General features: G+C 38.3%; 2 protein-coding genes across 4 annotated transcripts in view; one reads left to right on the forward strand and one right to left on the reverse strand.

The window, feature by feature from the left end:
* ccser2 (coiled-coil serine rich protein 2) overlaps window positions 1-25717 on the forward strand; it is a 195424-nt gene that overhangs the window by 18763 nt on the left and 150944 nt on the right. Inside the window, exon 2 of one of the 2 annotated variants that reach the window (XM_062975787.1) lies at window positions 20977-21075. The gene's annotated coding sequence lies outside the window, so the exon portion shown is untranslated. Of the gene's footprint in view, window positions 1-20963; window positions 21076-25717 lie in introns of those variants that run through there. The other variant, XM_062975788.1, reaches the window with a different exon arrangement.
* Window positions 1534-16950, reverse strand: LOC100553857 (protein NDNF). Of its 2 annotated transcripts, none has more exons than XM_008116414.3 (4): window positions 16776-16950; window positions 14401-14588; window positions 8033-8166; window positions 1534-6456 (listed from the first exon to the last, which is right to left on the reverse strand). In XM_008116414.3, the coding sequence occupies exons 2-4, from the start codon at window positions 14586-14588 to the stop codon at window positions 5099-5101; spliced, it is 1680 nt and encodes a 559-aa protein (XP_008114621.2). In that variant the 5' UTR covers window positions 16776-16950; the 3' UTR covers window positions 1534-5098. The 2 variants fall into 2 exon arrangements, with proteins under 2 accessions (XP_008114621.2, XP_062831863.1); XM_062975793.1 differs by having other exon boundaries at window positions 14401-14593.

The raw sequence follows: 25717 nt of genomic DNA on the forward strand, positions 1-25717 counted from the left end.
GTATTAATATATGTAGTGCACCATGATGTCTATTAATATCTCTGCTAACAAAAGCAACAGCATAATTTCTCCTATACACTGCAGTTGGAAGGCCTATGGCTTGCAATGGATTTGAGCAAAATTTAGAAGGTGAGGTTTTGGAGAGAGAAAGGCTTTGGGGTGGAGTAAAAGGCACTGACTGGAACCTCTTTGGACTGGATTGGGGCTCTTCATAGGCTAGAATAGGACCAAAACAAAAAATTGTTCTCTTACTTGAAACGACACAGACACACAAATATTTCTTATAGATGAAAATGTGGAGGGTTCACACATGAACTACACACAGCCTTATTTATTTTGGCAAATATTCCTCCCACAACTGGAACTACTGTTTATGCATACATACAGCCAAACGTCCCAAAGTCAAAGTCTTCAAAATGTGGAAGTGTTACCAACACTTCCACATTTTGAAGTTTTTCTGTGCAGAAAATTCTGTTTTCTATGCAAAATTGCTGTGTGTGAATGTTGCGCAGAAAATGTCACAAGGTGCAGTTTTCTGATTTTTTAAAATTATTATGAGGATGATATGTTTTTGATCAGGTGCACTATTTTAGGAGGGCATAATATTACAGTAATGATAAATTTGAGTATGACTGCAAATAGCCAATGCTCCCTGTCTCTTGAGGCTTATTACCTTCATTTCATGATGAATTCCCACAATTCCACACTCTTGTTATTCTAGTTACACCAGTAGTTTAATCCATGGAGAAAAGTAGAGCAAACATCTGAGCAAGAGTGTCCAAGAATGAGGTTTTCCTTTTTAAACCAAAATAAATTCCAAAAAGGAAGCAGAGTCCTATATCAAAGAACTTTGCAAATCTGTTCTAGAAACAGACATTACCTTCAAATATTAAGCCAGAGAATAACATCTGAAGCTTGGCTGCTGAACCTTTGGGAATTAAGTTCTGACAGTTCATCAGGTGGATGCTGACATTTCAACTTTAAAATAAAACTCAACCGGATCCCTATATTGTGGTAAATTTGTGCATTCCAGGATAGCAATTACTGGTGTCTCAAGCTAATATTAAGCATGAAACAATTGGGAAGGAACTTGCCACAATTCCAAATCAGACCAAAAAAACCCTTCAACTCTGTTTTCTCATCCAATTACAGTCACTTAGACATAATGTATACAGGAAACTAGCCAGTCTGGTTGAATTTTTTCTTTAAAAATTAAGAAAGTGTATTATTTAAGTTTTAAAATGGCTTGCCAGTGCGATTATTTATAATAAGAGATAGACTACAATAAGACAATGCAGCCACAGAACTTCTATCCACAATTTCTCTTATCTTCACTTGAGTGACTATGGTATTCTGGGACCATCAGTATGATAAGTTAATGGCATCTGGTCCCATTCATAATTTCAGGTAATACAGCCTGGCTAGGAACATAACCCCTGTAGGTACTGTATATATCGTAGTTAATCTTAGGCAATAATATGAGTTTTACCATTCTTTGTAGGTCCTAGCACACGGCATCTATAAACAACATAATTCTGTATCATATTTATTCAAGAAAAATGCATTTGCTTTTGTACATTCATGTTTTGGGGAAATCTTGGGATTTCTTGGGAAAAAATGAGCAGTTTTTCTGTTAGGAGATCCAAGACTGGCTTAAGAGCAAACAAATCAAGGTCCAGAGGGTTCAAACAAGGGAAATTATAATGGCATCTTTCGTAGGAAATACTACAATCATGTTTTCCCATCTCTGCCAGTAACAGATGCAATCATAATGAATGGAATAAATAATAAACTGTAGCTTCTTTATGATAGCCAAAATCAGCTGCCTAATGTATATGCCTTATACTCTGCCCAATGGTAGGACAAGTCTTGAGAAAATCAGTCAAAGATGGGGGTTTTCACCATGATTGATCACCCCTACAGCTTGCAGTTACAAAAAGCAATGTTTTATGTGCTCTAAAGCACACCTTGTGTTCCTAAAATGTAACTGTGAGACTATTCTTCTCTGGCATAAGCAGAGCCATGGCCTGTATCTCAATGGTAGATATATAAAGATGCTTCACCTGAGAAGCCAATGGAGGAAGGATTTCCTGGAACTAAAAAACATGCTTGAATGGCAATTGGATGTGCAGCCTCCTAATCCTCCCCTTTTGTCCCCTCAATAACACCTTGAAATCATCTTCTTTCTTTTGTATTCACATTTATATACTATATTTCTTTGATTCTAAGATGTACTTTTTTCACCATCTAAATATGAGCTGCATCTTGGAACTGTGGATGCTTTAAAAAATATATATAAAGCATTTTTGTCTTTTGGTGGTACTGAAATTAATGTGTGCCTTACAATCAATAGTTTCTCCCCCTGACATTAAGTCTAGTCATGTCTGACTCTGTGGGTTAGTGCTCATCTCCATTTCGAAGCCGAAGAACCAGTGTTTTCCGTAGACACCTCCAAATTCATGTGGCCAGCATGACTACATGGATCGCCGTTACTTTCCCACAGGAGCAGTACCTATTGATCTATTCACATTTGCATATTTTTGAACTGCTAGGTTGGCAGAAGCTGAGGCTAACAGCGGGAGCACCCCCCACTGTCCGGATTCGAACCGCCAACCTTTCGGTCAGCAAGTTTCGCAGCTCAACAGTTTAACTCGCTGAGCCATCGAGGGCTCCTTACAATCAATAGCATCTTAGAATCAAAGAAATATTGGTAGTTTGCTAAAAGATTTAAGCAACATTAGCCAGCAAGCTTTTCAGGGTAACTCTTCATTCTATTGTAGTTTTGCTCCACACTTTGTCATAACAGAATGTTAATTACAACAGAGATATGTACATATGGTTCTGGTTTCCATGGACAATCTACATTCACAGTGGAGACTCATGTCTTTTGTTGTTGTTCTTCAAGTGAGGACAGCAACATTGGGATGCTGTACGGGAGATAGCATGTTCCCCTTCCTCTTGAGTCCATTTCAACTGTAATCTAAACATCTGAAGAGGAATAATATGGGGTATCCCACTCTAAATATTTGGGTTATTTAACTCTTACTTTCTGACTAAAAGGCAGAATATCCATGAGGCAGTGTTTTGGAAGTTGATTGTATGTACATATTAGTGAGGTATCTATCTATCTATCTATCTATCTATCTATCTATCTAATCTCTCTCACTGTGTTTTGTTTTACAGTCATAACTAAAGAGGCAACATCAAAACAAAAGCTGTTTCTACTGGCACTCTCTATGCCAGCTATTGAATAAGAGCAGCACCTTGGAAAAAGCTACACAAGTTATGTATCCTCATTATATAAATGTGCTGAATCAACATGCAAAAGAGAGGAGTGTTCTAGCCCCATCCCCCTTGGTTTCTCACTCTGTTCATGTGGAGGAATGGCAAATCTGAACAGGAAAATTTCTCCTGCATATGGATGCTTTTCACATACATGACTTTTTTATTCCTGATAGTATGGACAGCATACATGCAAAGAAGAGGCTGTCCAGACACATTGCTTTCCACATAAAGAGAATGACAGAACTAAGAGATGGAGTGGTTACATGCTACGGTAACAGATTCAGTGCAGAATGGAACATGTTGTATTTGATTAGAAATGTATAAAAGGACATGCAAAAAGGTAAACAGTTATAGGAGTATCGTGAAGTATAAATTGCATATCAGTGCATTCAAAGAAAAAGAATCAACAGAGCAAATGTTTGTGAATTTCTGGTATTAAGTATTAGAAAGTCTGGCCAAAGTTCTTGCTAAAGAAAGAGATGCAGTTGTTTAAGAAAAGGGTTAAACTCAATTTCCTAATTTGCTTTTGCTTCAGCAAATTAGGAAATTGAGTTTCTTCATTTAGAAGGACAAAGAAGTGAGAAGGATCATTTCCTTTGCCCACCAGTTTTCCTACTGTTGCAGCCCATAGAAATGCCCCTTCCACCTGAAAAACACCTGAGTTTTGATAGTAGAAACCTTTGCATTTAGGGACGTATTTGGACTTTAGAAAACATCTTGAGTAACCCTGAAATGATGCCTTCTTGACACAGGCTGTTATTAATTCCTCACATTGGCACACCTCAATCAAGCAATGGGCTTTAGACATAATTCAAGAACTGACTTATCCAAAATCACTGAGGTCCCTTCTACATTGCCATATAATCCAGATTATCAATGCAGATAGTCCACATTATTTGTTTTGAATTGGATTATATGAGTCTACACTGCCATATAATCCAGTTCAAAGCAGATGACCCAGATTTCATATGGCAGTTTAGAAAGGGCCTGAGTGGCTTTTCATGGCTTTGCAAAATTTGAACCTTGGGCTCTCTGAGCCCTAGTCAAACCCTCAAATGTCTAGATCACACTAGATCAGACTATGGCAGAGAGTACTTCTCTTTCTTGGAAAATACTTCACAAAAAAAGTGGCACAGTATCCGCAGGATCCTATCAACAGTAGTGTAGCCAATGCATGTTTGTCCTCACACTACATCACCTCACAGTGGCAAATAGCTATGAGCTATGGTGCATCCCTAGATGTAATATAGAAATATAAGGAACAGGTGCTTCTTGCATATGAAAAAATCTTCCCTTCCCTTGTTCTGGGTCTCCCAGTTCTGGGTTTTGGCCTAATTAGAAATGACCACACAAAATGAAGCAAAGTCTTGATTTCAGTTCACCTCCAACCCAAGTATACAGCTCCCAAGTTGCAGGGCCAATTTTCAGCTATAAATCCTGGTTAGAGGGTTTGGGACACCAACGGTGAAATGATTATTGAAAAATCATCTTGCAAAATTTGCTTGCCTATGTAGCTGCTGTTTCTGCTGTAATTCTTTCTTCTAGAGTGAAATTGTGCAGGTTTTGAGATGCATGTTTCGATTTTGATGTCAAGCATTTGGTTTATAAAGTGCTTTTTGAAAAACTGCAGATAAGAGATTTTTTAAATTAACAGGGGAAGGTCCCAGGAGCAAGTCTATAATTCTAGATGAATATCTTTTCCTCTCAAATTTTATAATGGAAAACACTGTTTTCTGTTCCAGCACATTTTGAGTAATGTGTCCAACGTTCCTCCAGCTTCAGCATTCCTCAGGAGTCAATGCTTAAAGGATGCTCAGCATTTCTTCCGTGTCTTTACAGCTTTGCTATAATACCTGACTGGCATCCCAGAGGGACCAATGAGATAAACATCAAACAAGTAGACAATCCCTGCTTCCAGCCCTTTGATGGTTGCTGTTGTCACCGCTCGGTGTAAGTTAGCTTCGTGGAAATATTTGCACAGGACTTTGTCACCTTTTTGCCTTGATTCAGGTCCTGAGCACCGGTCAGCATTCCTTGTTTCCATCCAGACTTGGTCCTCCTCAATCTGTTTCTTGTATACACAGTACTTGCTGAGCTGCTGGGTTCCTAGCCAGGCAATAGTGACTGAATTACAAGTCCTCAGCTTGCTAAAGGACTTAATTTTTAAACTCTCTGGAAGAGCTGGAAAGAAAGGTTTATGGAAGAGGGATGACACCTGAACCTTTACAGAAGCATTTGAAGGTTCGGTAGATCCCAACTGTACTGAGTAGGTATCACCTATCCTTCCCTTTAGCACAAAGTGTCTCAAGCCTGCAAATCTTTCTGACATCAGCACTTTCCCATTCCTAGAGATTTCAACTTGTACTTGGCCACTACAAGACTGGAAAGCAAATTGGACCTGCTTGTGCCTTGCCTGGTACTGCAAAGTATAGGATTTTTGCTTTCTTCCATCCAGGGTGAGTTGTATCATCTTCCCATCTTTCATGTCAGTCACTTTGGGTTCAGGTTCTTCAAGAGTCCTGGCAAAGGTTCCAGTAAAAGCAGCACTGGCGTTGGTAAGGAAGTTGACCACAAAAACATCAAAGTAGTACTGAGTGCTAGGAGTAAGATTGGGCACTGTGTAGCTGTTCTTGGTGCCCACACATGTTTGCCTCACCTCCCCATTGCTAGCTTTGCTGATGATGCTTAATTCACCATTGGACAGTATCATCACTTGTTGAGTATCCAGCAAAGCTCCATATTGAGGGAGAGAGAATGCCAATGCTTGGTATGATTTCATTCCAGAAGATCTTATTGCAGTTTCTGCAGCACACAAACTTTTGTAGTTGTGTTTTTCATTCATCAAAACACAGTACTGGGTGTTTTCTTTGTCTTGCAAAGCTGTTGGACTGTGCTTCCAAGCTAGAGTTACTGTGGTGTGCCCAATCCCAATGACATCAATGCGTGGATCTGCTGGAAGTTCTGGATATAGGTGTTCTGAAGTTGTGTGAGTAGCTAAATACACTGTAATGTGAGTATCTCTTTCAACTGACAGAAATTCAAACATATAGACAGCAGAATAGTAAGATGTCCCAGTGTAGGTTTCCACAGAATTGCCTCTGTAGCTAAAGAGAGTTGAAACTATTTTTGCAGTCTTCTGAAACTTTGGAGATTCTTCAACATCCAGCTTATCTGTCAATGAAACACAGACATGTCAATTATGTAGTATTTTGCAGAGCAGGAGAAATCAATAGTTGGCCTATGTCATAGGCAAAGCTATGGTGACAAATTCTGAAGTACAGGTTGCCATCAGAATAATTTCCATAGCTATGCAAAAAGGGTCCAAAATATAGTCGTGTTGAATTTCAAGCATTTTTGCAGCTTTCATATCCACAAAGAAAAGATCTATTGTAAATCTGATAGAAAAGAACATGCACTCCCAAATAGTTTGCATTAAACCAATTGAATTGTAGCCGAATAATACCAGATATCTATTCTGAATGTGTAAAGAGTTATATCATTGGTTCATCTTGCTCAGTATTGACTCATCTGCCTGGCATTGGCTCTTCAGGATTTGAAGCAAAAATGCCTCACAGCCCTAGCTTCAGATACCAAGAAACCTTCCGCATACAAAACATGACTAGTACTGCTAAAGAGCCATGGCCTTTGCCTGGTGGAATGTTTATCTTTATCATCAGGGGTTTAACTAATCTAAATGTTTTTTTTTTAATCACTTTCAATTTGGACAATGGCCCAGGATGCTCCATGGAGAAAATGTCTGGTTAAATAGTTGTTTAGATACTTGGTATACTTACTATAGCCTAAACACCTTAAAAGCACTGGATCCCACCTGATTTTGTAAGCTAAACAGGGACAGCTCTGGCTAATACTTGGACAGGGGACAACCATTGAATACTTGCTGCTGTAGGCTGTAGAACTGGCAAAATCACTCAGAATATTACTTGTCTCATTAAATCCTATAAAGTTCATGGTGTCACCAAATATTGACAGGTGACTTAAAGGTATTTGTGCACACATGTACACACATACTTATTGCATTTGTTGTTGTTAGGTATGAAAATGCTGTATCTGTGCAGTGCCCAGTGCAGATGCACTCAGGAGGTCTTGAACTATGGACATCATCACCTTAAGTATGGGATTAAGCATGTATCATGCGAATCTGGTGGGGCCTGTAATAGGTTGTAGGGACCCCGTAGCCCAGTGCCCCACATCAACCAGCTTCCCCTCACCCTATCCTATGGGGTGAAGTGCCCACCTCACGGCTTCTTCCTGTTGTTGCCTATACAACATAGGAAATCTCTCATATTGCCACAGCAGTGGTTTACCATGCATCATATGATGGACAATCATATGATGGACAATTTTGCCCATATGATGATGCTGTAAGACAAGGAGACTTCAGCACCACTTCACCTACTGATTCTTTGTGCCAGTTTGCCAATCTGATGAGGAGAACGATTGTCTCTCTTTTGCACTTTAGCATCCACAATGCAATAAGGATCAGGAGATGTAAGGGAACAATTTGGTCTCATGTGGTTTTCCAAAACTGTTCTCAATTTAAATCATGCATCCTCATAATCCTCCTCCCATTTCCCCTCCTGATCTCAAGTACACCACCCCTGAAACTGGGGACTCTTTGGACACCTGGAAAATTAAAGCGAATAAACAAATGAATAGTTGTGTGTTAAAAAAAATAGCATTTGTGCTAATAAATATTCTTTGAGATTGTCCTTAAACATTCTCTTACCTTGAACTGCTTTTCCAAGGTAGTTTGTTGAAGACTTATGGACCCGTATACTCCACTCGATGGGGACATCACATGGGGTCACTGTCACTGTTAATGGTGCTGAGGTTCTACCTTCTTCTAAAACAAAATAATACCTGGAAATGAAGTGATACATGGGATGAAATACATGTCAAGATTCAGATTTCCAGCAGAAGAGATTCAAAGAAACTAAAGATAATCCTTGAAACTTTTTCTATTGTTTACAATGATGATGTTGCTCAAATGAGACCAAATACATTCTGCTATCGAGCCCAGGTAGACAGTCATCTCAAGCACAAATTTTGGATATCATAAAAGAACAGGAAATCCTTAATACATATTCAAGGGTATTGGCTGTACAAAAAAAATCCACAATGAGTGAAACCTTTATTGGCCACCTAAAATGCACAAAACATTTCTTGCAATAATTTGAAACTCCACTAGCTTCTTCATCAAAAAAAAACACATGGGAAAAGATAAGAAAATTAATAGTACAGACAGTCCCAGAGTTACAAACATCCAACTTACAAATGACTCATAATCACAAATGGGGGAAGACAACAGGAAATGAAGGAAATCTGCCCCTAGGAAGGGATATTCACCCCTGAAAGAGTTAGCATGGGGAAAAGATGTCTCCGCTGAAGCCTTATCATCAATCCTTGTTTACACAATAAGCAATTAAAATAATCCAACAGAAGATGAGGTAAAATCTTCTGATCAGGGGCATAGACAGTAAAACAAACACCACAGGGGTAAAAACTCTTTCCCATGTTTTTCAAAGTGTATGTGTGTGTGTATGTTTACACCAAGTAGCAACAATAAGAACAGACCAAGGAACAACAGACTGCTTCAGGATTGGGAGAGGAGTACAGTCAGGCTGTATACTCTCACTCTACCTATTCAACTTGTACGCAAAACGTATCATGCAATGTGCGGGGCTTGGTGATTCCCAGATTGGAGTTAAAATTGCCAGAAGAAACATTAGCAACCTTAGATATGCAGATGATACCACTTTGATGGCTGAAAGCGAGGAGGAGCTGAAGATACTTTTATTGTAAGCTGCCCTGAGTCCCCTATTGGGTGAGAAGGGCTGGATACAAATACTGTAAGAAATAAATAAATAAATAACCAAAGTAAAAGAAGAACATGCAAAAGCTGGGCTGCAGTTAAACATAAAAAACAAGATTATGGCAACCAGACTGATTGATAACTTGCAAATAGAGGGAGAAAACGTGGAGAAATTGATATACTTTGTATTTCTAGCTGTGAAGATTACTGCAGATACAAACTGCAGCCAGGAAATCAGAATACGTTTACCTCTTGGGAGGAGAGCAATGACCAATCTCAATAAAAAAAGTGAAGAGTCAAGACATCACACTGGCAACAAAGGTCTGCATAGTTAAAGCAATGGTATTCCCCGTAGTAGCCTATAGATGTGGAGCTGGACCATAAGGAAAGCTGAGCGAAGGAAGATACACGCTTTTGAACTTTGGTGTTGGAGGAAAATCCTGAGAGTGCCTTGGACCACAAGAAGATCCAACCAGTCCATCCTCCAGGGACGGGCTGTGGCGCAGCTGGCTAGTAACCAGCTGCTATAAATCACTACTGACCGAGAGGTCATGAGTTCGAAGACCGGGTTGGGTTAAGCCTCCGACCATAAAAAAAAAAAATTAGCCCCGGCTTGCTGTTGACCTTTGCATCTGTCAAGTAGGGAAAATTTAGGTACGCTTTATGCGGGAGGCTAATTTAAGTAATCTACAATACCATAAAACTGCTCACGAGGAAAAGAAGAGGAAGAACAGCCACCAATGGACGGTGAAGCAACAGCTCCCCCTGTGGCCGGAATTGTGAAGCTGGAAAGATGTTAAAAATGCCTCTGTGTCTGTCTGAAACTGAATGTTGTTTGTCTATTGGCATTGAATGTTTGCCATATATGTGTTCATTGTAATCCGCCCTGAGTCCCCTTCGGGGTGAGAAGGGCGGAATATAAATACTGTAAATAAATAAATAAATAAATAATGCCCGGCTGCTCACTGGAGGGAAGGATATTAGAGGCAAAGTTGAAGTATTTTGGCCACATCATGAGGAGACAGGAAAGCTTAGAAAAGATCACGATGCTGGGGAAAATGGAAGGAAAAAGGAAGAGAGGCCAACCAAGGGCAAGATGGATGGATGGTATCCTTGAAGTGACTGGCTAGACCTTGAAGGAGCTGAGGGCGGCAACAGCCGACAGGGAGCTCTGGCATGGACTGGTCCATGTGGTCACGAAGAGTCGGAAACGACTATGCGACTGAGCAGCAGCAGTCATTTGTAAAAGAGTCATTTGTAAAAAGTTTTAAATGGGCATATTCATAAAAATAATTCATTTTGTGTGTATGCTTGAAATTGAGATAAACTCTTCTGAATTACATTTCAACCAGCTGTTATAGCTGAGAACAGATGCAATATTTTAAAACTAAAACCAATTATTGCAATTCATATTTTTACTGTTCCTGTGGGAGCTTTTCAGTTTGCTCTAGCAGTCATGTTATAGATTACGTAACTTGGTATTCTGTACAGAATTCATGGAAGCTTTCTGTACGGTACCTTTGTCAGATGTGAGCCACCTGGTTTCCTCTCTGTAGCTCTTGTACCTGAACATGTTTCAGATCCAAAAATGGTAATGTATTTAATTGACGTCTTTCACCTGTCCTGGGATTGGTAAAAGAACTACCTGAATCTTATGAGGAGTCCCTGTTAGAGCAGACCTCGTGAATCAGTGGGTTTTGCCTACAAATTGACCCATCATTCAACAATAATTTCATATTTTTCAACAGCTAATGGATTGGAAAGTGTTTCCAAGTGGTTGTGTTGTTGAGAGGTTAAAATATTTGCATTTTTCCACTTTTGAACTCCTAACTTGTTACAAATGTGACAAACTGTATATCTTGCCTAACTATTCCATGTATGTATTGTTGAAGGCTTTCATGGCCAGAATCACTGGGTTGCTGTGAGTTTTTCGGGTTGTATGGCCATGTTCCATTAGCATTCTCTCCTGATGTTTCACCTGCATCTGTGGCCAGCATCTTCAGAGGTCTGTTGAAGTGAGGCAAGTTGAGTGTATATATATATCTGTAGAATGTCCAGGGTGGGATAAAGAACCCTTGTCTGTTTGAAGCAAGTGTGAATGTTGCAGTTAGCAAGCTTGATTAGTATTGAGTAGCCTTGAAGCTGCAAAGTCAGTGAGGATATTTTCATAGATGTGTCCTGGCTGTTGTGCCTGGAGGCATCCTTTGTTGGAAAGTGTTAACTGGCACTTGATTGTTTGCTGTCTGCAATTCCCATTTTCAAGTGGTGTTCCTTATTTACTGACCTGATTTTCCTCTTTCTTAATACTGGTAACCAGATTTTGTTCATTTTCATGGTTTCCTCCTTTCTGTTAAAATTGTCCACATGCATGTGGATTTCAATGGTTTCTCAGTGTAGTCTGACATGGTGTTTGTCAGAGTGGTCCAGCATTTCTGTGTTCTCAAATAATATTTTGTGTCCAAGTTGGTTACTACAATTTGGTCTGAACCCTGCCACATGCACAATGGAGGACCTTCTCACAGTGACACCAGAGGCACTACAAGTGGTCAGATTCTGGTCAAAAGACATTTAATATAATGCAAAGTTTTTAACTTTGTGTTTCTAAATACATTACAACTATACCCTAGGTTTTGCTTCTGATACGATAAAAAAATCAAGTGCTCTGCTATAGCTGATGTCTCTGGTTGAATTAGTCTGCAGTGCCTTTCATGCTCTGATTCGTTTTTTGGGTGTTGTATTTGGTGGTCCCTATGTAGACTTGTCCACACCTGCATGATATATAGTAGGCACTCACAGTGGTTAGAGCAGTGGTTCTCAACCTGGAGTCCCCAGATGTTTTTGGCCTACAACTCCCAGAAATCCCAGCCAGTTTACCAGCTGTTAGGAGTTCTGAGAGTTGAAGGCCAAAAACATCTGGGGACCCCAGGTTGAGAACCACTGGGTTAGAGGAGCCCTTTTATCTTATCCTAAAGCTTACAGAGTTATATTTCCCTATTAATCCCCCCTGTTTTCATTTTAACAATAATCCTTATATACTAAGCTGGAAGACTATGATTGAGTCTTGATGATCACATGAGTGTTATGGAAGGCTTGGGTTTAATCTGATTTATACTGTGTGTGTTTGAAAACAAAATTCATAAAGTGAATTCAAAAAAAGTTGTAATTTTGGGCAGGTTCAACAAAGGCACTTCGATTGTACAATATATTGTAAAATATTGTATTTTTTTATTAATCATGTTGTGGGCATACAGTATACTAGGCACTCCCCTCCCACCCCAAGCTTTTCTAAATTTAATACGTAATTTCCAGAGCTTCGTGCCTTGTATTAATGGTTTTGGATCTCTTATTTCCTGACCATACCAAATTGATCACATTGTGATAATGCTCAGTCAATTTTCTCCTTGTTTTCATCTGTGAACTGTTGGAATGTGTGCAGTTCAGTGCTCTACTGTTACTGTGGCTAAAGAAGAGGATCTAGGTTCCAGGTTCTAGAACCAGCCAAAGACATTCCGCTTCCTAAACCAGAGCAAAAAAGAATAGGAAAGTAGTCTCGCTTATAAACAGGCCGGAAGAACACTGGATAAGCAAAAATGTTGGATAATAAGAAGGGAATAAGGAAAATCCTATTAAATGTCAAATTACATTATGATTTTACAAATTAAGTACCAAAACATCATGTTTTACAACAAATTGACAGAAAAAGCCATTCAATACATGGTAACGTTATGTAGTAATTACTGTATTTATGAATTTAGAACCAAAACATCTCAATGTATTGAAAACATTGACTACAAAAACAGAACGTTGGATAAGTGAAGGTTGGATGAGCAAGACTCATCCTAGCTCCCAAAGTCCCAGAGTAACCTAGGCCAGTCAAATTATTTGACATGTGAATCCATGATACCCATTAATCCCTCTCTCTCTTGCATCTTACTCCTAATCATAATAAAAAAAGAACATGCTGCTGATTGTTTTTCATGACCCCCCCCCCCCCCCCACACACACACACATTTTTGTCCAAGATGGTTGCCTCACTATGTCTCAATACTGATAGGTTGAACATAAGTAGCCTGGGGAAGTTGTTCCTTTGGTATCTTCTGCATGATCTGTAACAGGACAAATGTTTCATACCTGTGATAGATGGTGCCATATTTGAGCAGCTGCTCTGGAGCACCCCACCAAGGGAAGTAAAGCTGACTCAATCTTTTGTCAGCTTATTTGTGCTCATTTAATCTTTCTTAAAATAAATAGATAAGAAACCCTGCATAAAGAGTATTAAAATAATTTAAATTGAACATTTTATAAAACCTGTTATGCAACACATTTCATAAAATGTTACATCTAAATTGTTTTAAAAGTGTTATGCAACATGCTATGATTACAAGGAAAATCACAGGAATACTGAGTAACATCAAACATTATTTCTTAAAAGTAAAGTGCAATGAAGTGATGCCTTTCTTGCGAGTAAATAACTAAATACAATATGACTTCCTTACCCATGGAGAAGAGATCTGTGATTTCATTTACCCATGGTCTCAAAAAATCCTCCCTGCAATGTTTGTGGGCCTTTCTATTTTTTCAGCCCATATATAGTCAAATATAGGATTCACTACCGTGTTTCCCTGAAAATAAGACAGTGTCTTACATTAATTTTTGCTCCCAAAGATGCTCTAGGTCTTATTTTCAGAGGATGTCTTATTTTTCCATGAAGAAGAATTCACATTTATTGTTGAACAAAAAAATGAACATTTATTACATACTGTACAGTAGTTGTCATCATAAACCAGCATAACCAGACAAACTGTGAATCCTATCAAAAATTTCTTGCTGCTACCAATATTTCCATGTACAACACTTTATGGTACGTACATTTACTGATCCTGCATGCTCTGGTGTTCTGTTCGGTGGGCATGCTTCCAAACAAAAACTTTGCTAGTCTTACTTTCAGGGGAGGCCTTATATTTAGCAATTCAGCAAAACCTCTACTAGGTCTTATTTTCTGGGGATGTCTTATTTTAGGGGAAACAGGGTAGGATCCACAGTTTCTAATATCCATGTCTATGTGTGTGTGTGCATGTGTGTTGGAACATATCATCTGTGGTTATGGGGATCGTACTTTAATGCTATTTTCAAGAGCTTGGGTAACCCCATTGATAATATACACATAACTTTGTTACAACAACGGTAAAGAGCTCATAGCAATTAACATTTCAATTCCACATCCTAAAATGATGTGGCTGTCATGGGCAATAAAAATAAAAATTACTTAAGACCTCCCATACCTTTTCAGTACATCCTTCAAGAGATGGACTGTGGTTTCCTTGCCATCTGGAAGAATTAACGTGTGATAAAAGTGGAGGAGATCAGTCTTGAAGCTTTGCTGTAAATTAGTGGCCATCTCCAGTGAATGGTAGAAGCATGTGGCCAAGAGGAGCCAGGAGAGAAGGCAGGGCTGGAGTCTTGACATCATCTGTGCTAGAAGAGAAACAATGAAAAGATGAATAGGCTTTCTTAACTTTTAAATATTATCCTAATTATTAAATATATAATAAAATTGAATAATATGGACAGATCAGCAACTGGCATTTTGTAGGCCAGTCCTGCCCTCTGTCTTACACAGTTTCCTGCAATTCTGGCATACTGTACAGTATCCAAGCTTATCTCACTTATCCAAGCTTCGCTTATCCAAGCTTCTGGATTATCCAAGCCATTTTTGTAGTCAATGTTTTCAATATATCATGATATTTTGGTACTAAATTCATAAATACAGTAATTATAACATAAGATTACTGCGTATTGAACTACTTTTTCTGTCAAATTTGTTGTATAACATGATGTTTTGGTGCTTAATTTGTAAAATCATAACCTAATTTGATGTTTAATAGGCTTTTCCTTAATCTCTCCTTACTATCCAAGATATTCGCCTATCCAAGCTTCTGCCGGCCCGTTTAGCTTGGATAAGTGAGACTCTACTGTATTAGGTTTATATAGCCTCTCATCTGATAACAGAAGAAGTTTGTGGCTGGAAGGAGAATTTGTACTGGCCATAGCAAGTATATAATCCTTCACAATTTACTTTCTGAGGAAACAATGAGTAATTTTAGCCATTTTGTTCTAGTCTTTTGAATTATTATTATTATTATTATTATTATTATTATTATTATTATTCCCTATTTTATTTCCCCTAAGGGTGGCTTAGAGGGCTAAATCCTTGTGCCAGCAGGACTAATTACTTGAAAGTTGGGTTCCTGACCTGAAGGTTGCCAGTTTAAATTCAACCTGGGGAGAGCGTGGATGAGCTCCCTCTATCAGCTTCAGCTCCATGTGGGGACATGAGAGAAGCCTCCACAAGGATGGTAAAAACATCAAAAACATCCAGGTGTCCCCTGGGCTATGTCCTTGCAGATGGTCAATTCTCTCACACCAGAAGTGACTGGTGAGTCTCCCCAAAGGGGATTCAAAGTGGCTACTTTCTCAGCTGAAAACTTATTCTGCACAAAATTCACATATAATGATACTTTTCCTGATGAGAAGAGCAATGTGCGAATATTATGTAGTATAAGTCCTGATTTGTGAAGTTTCTTCAGCCTAGTATTCTTCAAAGTTTCCTGACACTTGAGCAACATATTTTTGACAATTTTCAAATATTTTTTCTGTCTTTACATCTAGTTTATGGACAAACGTTCTTCCATCTGTGTTCTAAGCTGTACAAAGCAGTCCGACACTGCATATTTGTTGCAATAAAAAGAGCACTTTCAATTGAAAGAAAAAGAAAAAACAGAGGGGGGGGGGGCAAGCTGCCAAGTTTGGAAAACAGATAGCTGTTGCAGGACAAAATGCCTGTAGGCAGGGGGTGCTCTTAGAACAGCATCAGTTTGAGGGATGCTTCCTTAAGCTGGTCCTTAGCAGTACACAGTGCGGGGAAATGGAAAATACAGGTCACAACAATGGCAACAAAGACTATAAATATACAAGGACAAGAAAAATGTTTTTTTTTTAACTTTACAAAAATGATTTGGTATATATGAGAATAACTCCAAAGGCATCCCATCATTACAATTTTGTTTAATTTTGCTTGGATTGGTACTAGTTATCATTGCATTGAAACTGAATTTATAATTGTTTGTTAAAGATGTTTTAAGAGCAGCTCACATTTGTCACCAATCAAGAAATGCTCTATTCTGCTTTATACCATAGGCAGTTATTTATTACCATCAAGTTTTTAACTGGAAAAAATTCAAGGGACGCCGATAAATGGCCCATAATGTATAAAAGCAAATATGACCCTTGCAAGAACTCTTTTGATTCTTAAGTACGTAAATAAAACCCTCCATATTATTGTTCTTACAACATACTGAAATATTTATTTTGTTCAAACTGCATCTTATAAATGGAACAAAATGCTCTAACTTTTACATAGATAAGAAAACCAGTTTTCCTATGTTCATGCATATCTAAAAGGTAAACAATGTTCCCATATTTAGCAAAATCCCCAGAAAAAGACAGAAACAACAGGCTGAATCCAAACAGATTAACACCCTTACGTCTAATTTTTCTTGGTTAAACAAAACGACTATAAAGATAATGTTGAAGATAATGTTATGTCATCCCCCACACACAGAAAATGAAAAGAGACACAACAATTTAATTCACTCACCTTAAGACAGATGTTATCTGAGCAACTTTCCTTCAGAGCAGAAATCCAAATGAAACACTCCAACTTCTACTTTTTGAATGCTTTGCTGGCAGGTGGAAAACACAGTTGGGAAACGTGTTTAACAATCCAGAATTGATTTTTCCATATGTTCCAAACAGAAAAATTATGTAAAATGCCTTCAATCTTACAGGCAAAGAAAGTGAGAAAGTTCTCTTGTTTTTCTTTAAACCTGGGCCATTGGGATGTCTTCAGAAACAGATGGTCCCACTGTGACAATTTGGTTGCAATTTCAAGAGTACTTCCCTTGTGAAAGGTGTCTGGCATGCAGCTAGTCTGTGAAAGCTCACCATGCCCCACTGGTGCGGCTTGGAGAGTGGGTCTTTGACAGAAATGCAAAAGAATGCGAGTGAGGTGGTGTGTGCGTGTGCATTCATTTAACCCTTTTATAGTATGAACAAGCCAAGAGCTTGGTTATTTCTCTGCACAGAGAGCAGTTGGGTGCAAAGAACAGATCCTACTTGCAACTATGTTTTCAATCAGAACGGAAAGACCTGTCTTTTGGATGTGATTTTTGATATTAAGTAAGTCAAGAAAATTTCCTATTATCAATACAGTTTTAAGATTTGCAGAATGCACAGGATGTTGATTAAATGAGATCAACAGTGAAAAAGGTGGACTGTTGGATAACCAAAATATATTGTAAGAAGGAACCACAAAAACCCATAATTCATGGCAATTCTTAAACCCATCCAGTAATATCACACAGCTTAGGAAATCCAAAAAATGACTATCTAACTGATAAAGATTCAATTTTATGGAAGTTATGTATTAATAATATAATATGCAACTGGTTACTCAGAAGGAAAGGAACTTCACATGATACACAGGATTGCTACTAAATAATAATAATAAAACTTTATTTATACCCCGCCACCATCTCCCCGCAGGGACTCGGGGCGGCTTACATTGTTACAAAAGTAACAACAAATACATTAGCACAATATACACAGGTTAAAACACAATAAGGTAATAAAACACAGTTAAAATAAAAGTTAATACAACAGTAATAATATCAAACAACCACCAATACAATTCAATCAACTTCATAGGTGGGGGGACTGCAGCAACAATATAAAGATAGAATCATCAGATTAAAATACCCAGATAAGAGGGACCTAGTAAAATTCAGAATAGAATTATAATGAGGCTGGTCATCCAATGGCTGTCTCTCCAAAGACCAACCTAAACATCCAAGTTTGCAGTTGTTTCTTAAAGGAGGATAGAGATGGCACCAATTATATTTGTATGAGGATATACAATATTTGCTTGAATTGTGAATATGGAAATGTAAGAAGAAGCAAATCAATCCACTGTCACGTGAAGTGTAATATTATATATGGGTATTAAAGAAAATATTGCACCTGAGTTACTCCTGGGTAAGACTGGTGAAAATATTTTGGAGGGGTAGAAGATCAAAGCAGAGGGGAGAAGCAGCTTTAATCTTGGAGGCTGGCTTGATTCCCATGTTAGGGTATAATGAAGACCTAAGGATTTATGTGTTAAAGAAAACTAAGTCAGCAGTTAAGCAATTAAGTTTGGACCACACCTGGTGAGGTGTGGCTGTGTGTGCGTATTACACTTTAGCTTCTGCTCCTGCTCCTGCTTTTGCTTTTGGCTCTCTCCTTTGGAAGAAGAGGCAAAAGAAGCCATGCTCTTTGCGTCTTGCAATGCTTTTTGCATCTTGAAATGCTTACAAGGACTATGTAAGTTTATTACACTGTGAGATTTATGTTTTGATGCAACACTGCAAGTTTATGTTTGGACTCTGCTTTAAAGAGTAACATTTACTGTTGTTTTCCTTTTGCAACTGTGCAAAGTTATTGTGTCTTTGTTGGACTAGACTAAATTCCGCTTGAAGCGCAACAGCCCCTGCCCGGGACCAGCTGGGGGCCCAGATGCTATTATGGAGAAGAAGTACCAATGCTGATGCCATATGTCCCCCCCCCCCCCCCCGATGATAATGTACTTTTTTGTGCATACTATCTCATCACAAAGGACTTGTTCTGGTGGCATATGCCAGTTTAGCCCTAATCATTGATGGAGCCCACCGACTCCCATCAAGTGATGCAAAGGAACTTCCAGCAGGGTTCGGTGGATTCTCTAGGCCAGAGCTGGCTCATGCCACCATGGTGGCAACACAGAAAACTTTCTGTGTTGCCATAGGAAGCAATGGAAGGAAGACACTCAGTCGATGCTTTCCCCCCATGGAATCATCAAATTAAGGAGCTGGACAATGCGGGGTGGCGGGATCCCTCCCCACACGAGGGTCACCGGATTCACCACAATGTGTGGCGATTCCATTGGCCATGTGACAAAGTCCCTAGAATTCCTTGCAGAAATGAACTGATATCAAACACTGATGAAAGACCAACAAGAAAATACATATATAATCAGAATTTGAACAGATCCCTGAGAAATTGATGCAATTGTACTTTAGATTACAGAACAACCACTTTATCTATTGGGGGGGGAGTGCATTCCTGAATTTACCATGGAAACAAAAAATGATAATAATAAATCGTATTGAAATGAATGAATTCTGTTGGAAACTACCATAGAGACCCTAGAGGACCTTGGGAATTCTTAGAGAGGCATTCTCTGTAGGAATGTGATAGATCCTCCAACCTGATTCTATGATAATTTCCAGCAGAGGCATACGATAGAATTGACTGGAGACCAAGACAATTCCTACAGAATGGTGTCTAAACTCTTTTCCACAAATAAACATCTCAGTCCACTCATATGACCTTAATCTACTTTAGATTATGAAATGGGAAATGCATAGATGTCTTGAATATGTTGTCCAATTTGAGTCTGAACTGTGGAATGCAATATATACTGTATGTGTGTGTGTGTGTGTATGTATGTATACACACACACACACACACACAGTAGAGTCTCACTTATCCAACCTCCACTTATCCAATGCTCTGTATCATCCAACACAGTTGGCCTTTTAGTAATCAATGTTTTTGTAGCCAATGTTTTCAATACATTGCAATGTTTTGGTGCTAAATTCATAAATACAGTAATTACTACATAACGCTACCATGTATTGAACTGCTTTTATGTGATGTTTTGGTGCTTAATTGGTAAAATCATAATGTAATTAGGTGTCTAATAGGCTTTTTCTTAGTCCCTCCTTATTATTCAACATTTTCACTTATCCAAGGTTCTGCTGGCCCGTTTATGTTGGATAAGTGAGACTCTACTGTATATCTTGAAAAATATGGCTCTACCTGTATAGTTAGATAAGGCTGACTTGCCTTTACTAGCCAGTATATTATTTCATTATCATTCTTGTTATTTTCTGTATAGGGCATAGTTAATTTCTTACTGCCAAGCTTGATACACATTTCAAGTTCAACTACTGCTGAGCAAATGCAGCTTCTTGGTAATAACTGACCTCAAAAGTGCTACATCTCTTTCGGCAGATGCATGTGTGGTTATGAAACAGTGAAGAAAATAATACCAGAATGTAAAAAATCATACCTGTTAGACATGGAAGAAAGAGCTCATCATTGGAGCAGTCATTTTGGCTTTCAGTCCTAAGCAGCTTGGATAGGAAAGCAAGAGTAATGATCTTGAGCTGATGGAAGGTCATATCTACAGTTCACTGTATCACATTTCATATGAAAAGTGTAACTTTTATGAGAGTTTTGAGTAATGATTGAGCAATACAGCAAAGCAAAAAGAGAGGGGGCATTAGCCTATGGAATTGTCTTGCACTACGTTGGTAATAGCAGGTTCCTAACATATTAAATATATCCAAGCACCACAATTTCCTTTCTGTTCTATTTCCTTCTTTGCATTGGGTATATTCGTGGATGCATCCATCTTTGGATGTATCTATATCTATATAAAGTTATACCAACTTGATATCAGTTTAATTGTCGTGACTCCATCCAATGGAATCCTCTTTTTGCAGATAGGTAAGTTGTTTAAAATCCTCTGTTGGTAAGCTCTTGGGAGTAGGCAGTGAGTAGTGCAGAATGGTAAGAACTACATATCTCAGGATTAAACTACATCAGTTAAAATGGTTCCAAACTGATACAATTACAAATGTATGTTTAAATAATATTGATGAGTCTGTTTGAAGCTTCAAAGTTGATCCCCCCTTTTTCCTTTTATATTTCCACAGGCAGAGCCTTCTAGTTTCATTTGGACTCCCACCCCACCCACCTTGTTTATACTCCTCTTTGGGCATTCCCTTTGATGGCCACGTGTGGAAGAAAACAAGGTTTCTGTACTTTTTATTAATATCTAGCATAATTTCAGCAAGTGGAACTTTCACATCTTGTGAAATAGGGTCTTTCTTTTTCTCATGGTCACTCTTGATGATACCCTGAGCTACTTCTTCCTTGTGTGTTCCTCTCAAATGCTACTTCTCCTGCAAGTATGAAAGTATGCTCCCACCCATGCTCCATATGCTCCACTATCTATTTCCCCCATCTTCCTTCCCCTTGCCCTCCTCTATCTTGCTCTTTCTGTCTATTTGTCTGCTCAGTGCCTAAACCATATTGACATGCACGTACGTTCCATTGATTTCAGCTGGATTTGCTTCTTACTATGTGGATTCTTAGGATTGCTATCCTTTCATTTCTTCTTATTTCCTCTAAGAAAACAAAAGGCTTTTACCTGGCCCTATCATGAAATTGCAAACGATTAGAGAAAGAGGCCACATTAACCCCATAATCTGTGCATCATTTTAACAGGATAATCCTATATTTTGGTTTTTAGCTACAGTGTGGATGTCATACATGCCAAAGGATTAAACTAACACAAATAGAACTAATCCTTTGCCCTCGCTCAAAAATCGCTGTTCATGCATCCAATATATTAATTTAAGAACATCAACAACTCTTTTTAATTATCAGTCAGAAACAGGGAAGGAACACATCCAACAAATAATCCAGGCTTGTCAAGAGTTATTTAATACAGATTTCTGATAGACTGACGAAGCTCAACTCATTTGTTCATGTCCCAGTGCCTTGTAGAAATTGAGAATTTGCACATTGCATTCTTTATGAAAGGATGTAGTCTCAATACAGGTCTAGATGTAGAAACAAAGTCTACAAAGAAAATAAATCTCTGAAGGGACTAGACATGTTAGGTTGGGGAAGAAAAGATTACTGTAATAATAATAGTAATAATAGTAACAACAACAAATTTTCTTTCCTGTAAACACACCAGGGACCAGCACTGAATGGTTTAAGATCTGATACTATGAACTACTGCATAGAGTAGCACTGATGTAGATGACCTTCAAAGTAAAAAATGCCATGAATCTACAGTTTCATCTTGTAGACAGGACAGAGAGTTTTATCTCTGTATGGAAGGAAGTACAAAATATAATTACAAAAACTGGAAACCCCTTATAGCCATTTTGTAAAAAGAAAATGATTTTGTAAATTTTGGTCTTGATGATTAAAAAGCATAGGTCATTGAAAAAAGGAGATATTAAAGAGAATATCTATATGCATTTATAACCATCAAAAGGAACACCAGAAGTCACATTTTCCTCTGCTTTTTATTCTCACCTTTTTGGGGATTTTTAAATTTTTATTTTACTGAACAATACAGCCCTGTATCCACAGGATATATGTTTCTGGACTTTTTATGGATATGTGAAACTGCAGATAATAGTGAACTTCATTGAAATGAAGGACTTCTTTCTCCAGAATATCATATTTTCAGATGTGGATAAATAAAACCGTAGCTACTGGTCATGTAAATATGGGAGCCATGCTTTTCTATTTTTTTTTTGTTTTGTTTTTTTGTTTTTCAATTTCAGTAGGTAAAGGTAAAAGTTTTCTCCTGACATTAAGTCTAGTCATGTCCGACTCTGGGGGTTGGTGCTCATCTCCATTTCTAAGCCGAAGAGCCGGCATTGTAGACGCCTCCAAGGTCATGTAGCTGGCATGACTGCATGGAGCACCATTACCTTCCTGCGAGAGCAATACCTATTGATCTACTCACATTTGCATGTTTTTGAACCTTTAGGTTGGCAGAAGCTGGGGCTAACAGTGGGAGCTCACCCTGCTCCCCAAGTTCAGCAGCACAGCGGTTTAACTTGCTGCACCACCGGGGGCTAAGTAGTTTAATAATTTTTATATAAAATAAAATGGCAATTATTATTTCATTTAATTAACTAGTTTTCAGTTCTGATGGGCTGGAGTAGAGTTAATTCTTTTATTAACATCTCTGAACATGGTAGCTGGGGCGGAGGGGCTTTTCTAAGATTTAATTTGACATTGTTGTTTCTTTCTCTATGGTTGCCTCTAAACATAGGCAGAGAAAGAGTTAAGAACTGTTCTTACCTCACTATCCCCTTTACAAATATATATTTCACTTTTTAAAAATCTCTAACATCCCATCTGTTCCCACCACTACCCATAATTCTTCCCAGCATTCTCTAGGGAAGGCAGTACAAAACCCAAGAATGTTAACAATCCTTAACAGATTGGGGGCCACATATGGGAGCGAAATGATTAGGTCATAAGAAATCCAATCACATTGGTTGTCTCAGTCCTATATTTTAAGTAGCAGAGTTCAGATGCTTTATGGTGCTATGAATATTTTATACAACATGGAGGTTATATGGTTGCTATTGCCCTCTTTCTCTATCTCCATGCGGACCATATAAATTGGAACATTTGATTGTTGGAATTTAATGAATATGCTAGCCTTACATTGCACAGATGCTGATGATTTAGCCACCTATTATAATTGCAGGCAATTATAACAGTACCATTCTAGTTTTTAATATGATAAAAGCAAGAAAATAATTAATCCTGTTCTGTCTAAACAATTAAAAAAAACATTCAAAGAAGGATCCAGTACAAGAAAAAAGGTTCAATTATGTTTTAAAAATTGAAAGGAATCCAAAATAGCTAGGCATCATTGTGCAAATAGTAAGAAGTGTGAAAGTAGATGTGTCCTTTCCTAGATTTGGAGGACTTTAAGATAGTAGTGCATGCACTGATAATCTCAAGGTTGGACTTCAATGGACTTTACATTGAGCTATCTTTGTACCAAGTTCGGAAACTCCAGTTGGTTCAAAATACAACAGCCAGATTGATTACAGGAACATCTGGGTGTGAACATATTATACCTATCCTAAAGTCACTTTACTGGCTTCCCATTAATTTCCGGGCACAAAGTACAAGGTATTGGTTTTGGCCAGAACATGACTGACAACCACCATCTAGAGGACCTTTTCATCGGCAGCCCAAGACTGTGGAATGACCTGCCAGAAGAGTTTAGACAGCTAGATCAGCTGTCGCAATTTAAAAACCATCTAAAGACCTATCTCTTCTGGCAGGCCTACCCAGCCAGTTTTTAAGCATGAATTTCAAACCTGTTTCCTTTGTTTAATCTCCGTTTGTGTATGTTAATATGTATTTTATAGAAATATGTTTAATATGTATCTTTTATAGAAATTCATTTCAATGTGTGTATTTGTTGTATTTTTACAATGTTTATGTGTTTTAATTATTCTGTAACCCGCCATGAGGAGAGGTGGGTAAGAATTATTATTATTTTATTTTATGACACAGCAAACAAGATAGACATGCTGGATTTCATATCACAAAATCACAAGTTGAACACTTCCCAAGTGTCTAGGACTGTGTGATGTATTTTCAGATGATGCGTGCAGATCCCAGTAGGGTGGCCTTTTGCAGTTGGCAGATCGTAATTTTGTCAATGTCTATTGTTTCCAAATGCCGGCTGAGATCTTTTGGCATGGCACCCAGTGTGCTGAACACCACTGGGACCACCTGCACTGGTTTCTGCCACAGTCTTTGAAGTTCAATCTTGAGGTCCTGATAGTTTTTCCTGTTGTTTTTCATCAATGTGACTGTCACCTGGGATGGCAATATCAATGATCCAAACCTTCTTCTTTTCCACAACTGTGATGTCTGGTGTGTTGTGTTCCAGAACTTTGTCAGTCTTATTATTATCGATGACTAAAGGACTGAATTCTATGATCCGCAATTTTCTATCATTGCATTTTATGTTGCATTTCCAATTATAGTATTCTCATACATTTTGGAAGGAAGGGGAGAGAAAGAAAGACAGACAGACAGACAGTCAGACAGAAAGACTATGGGGAATAAACATCCACCACTAAATTAGTAGCTACTAATTCAAGTAGGGCGTTGGAGAGGACATTTAACATCTGGGTTGATCGTCATTCACCTCTCTCACATCTCTCTGTTCGGTCATAGACTTTCACAAAATCAAAGAGTAGAACTGAGCTTATTTCACAGGGAGTTTCACTTTAAGCGAATTTTGGGATGAATTCTGAAATTTCAAGCCAGACACAGCACATTAAAGAATTTCACGGGCAGTTAAAGGAACCTCAAGATGAATCTATATAATTACTTCTACATTATTGGCAACAAGTTATATACAAAGTTGAATTAGTAGTTCTGCTCAAATAAAGCCCCAATAGAATAACACTCTGTCTGTCACGACCCAGGCTACAGAGCACCAATAACCATACGCAGAGGCCAGATTCTATCTAATATCTTTATTAAGGAAATATATAAAGTTAGTAAAAGCAAATGTAAAAGTTAGTCCAGAAGCAGACCTTTCAGGAAAGGTCAAAATTAGTCCAAAGAAACAATGTCCAATATGAAATATTAAGGTCCAAAGTTGTAATCCAATAACCGAAACACTCACTTTGCCAGGCAAAGTGAGGGGAGATGACAAGGTCCTTTAGTCCATGAACTTGAGCAAGGCTAGGAAATAACTTGATACTTGAAACAAGGCTTGAAACGTGGAACAAGGTAACGAGGAACAAGAACAAGGTCCGTGGAATAACTTGGTAAAATCCGTGAAACAAGGCAAGGGTTAGTCCTGGGAAACAAGGCAAG

This window comes from Anolis carolinensis, chromosome 3 (assembly GCF_035594765.1).
Source record: "Anolis carolinensis isolate JA03-04 chromosome 3, rAnoCar3.1.pri, whole genome shotgun sequence".
In the NCBI taxonomy this organism is placed as follows: domain Eukaryota; kingdom Metazoa; phylum Chordata; class Lepidosauria; order Squamata; family Dactyloidae; genus Anolis; species Anolis carolinensis.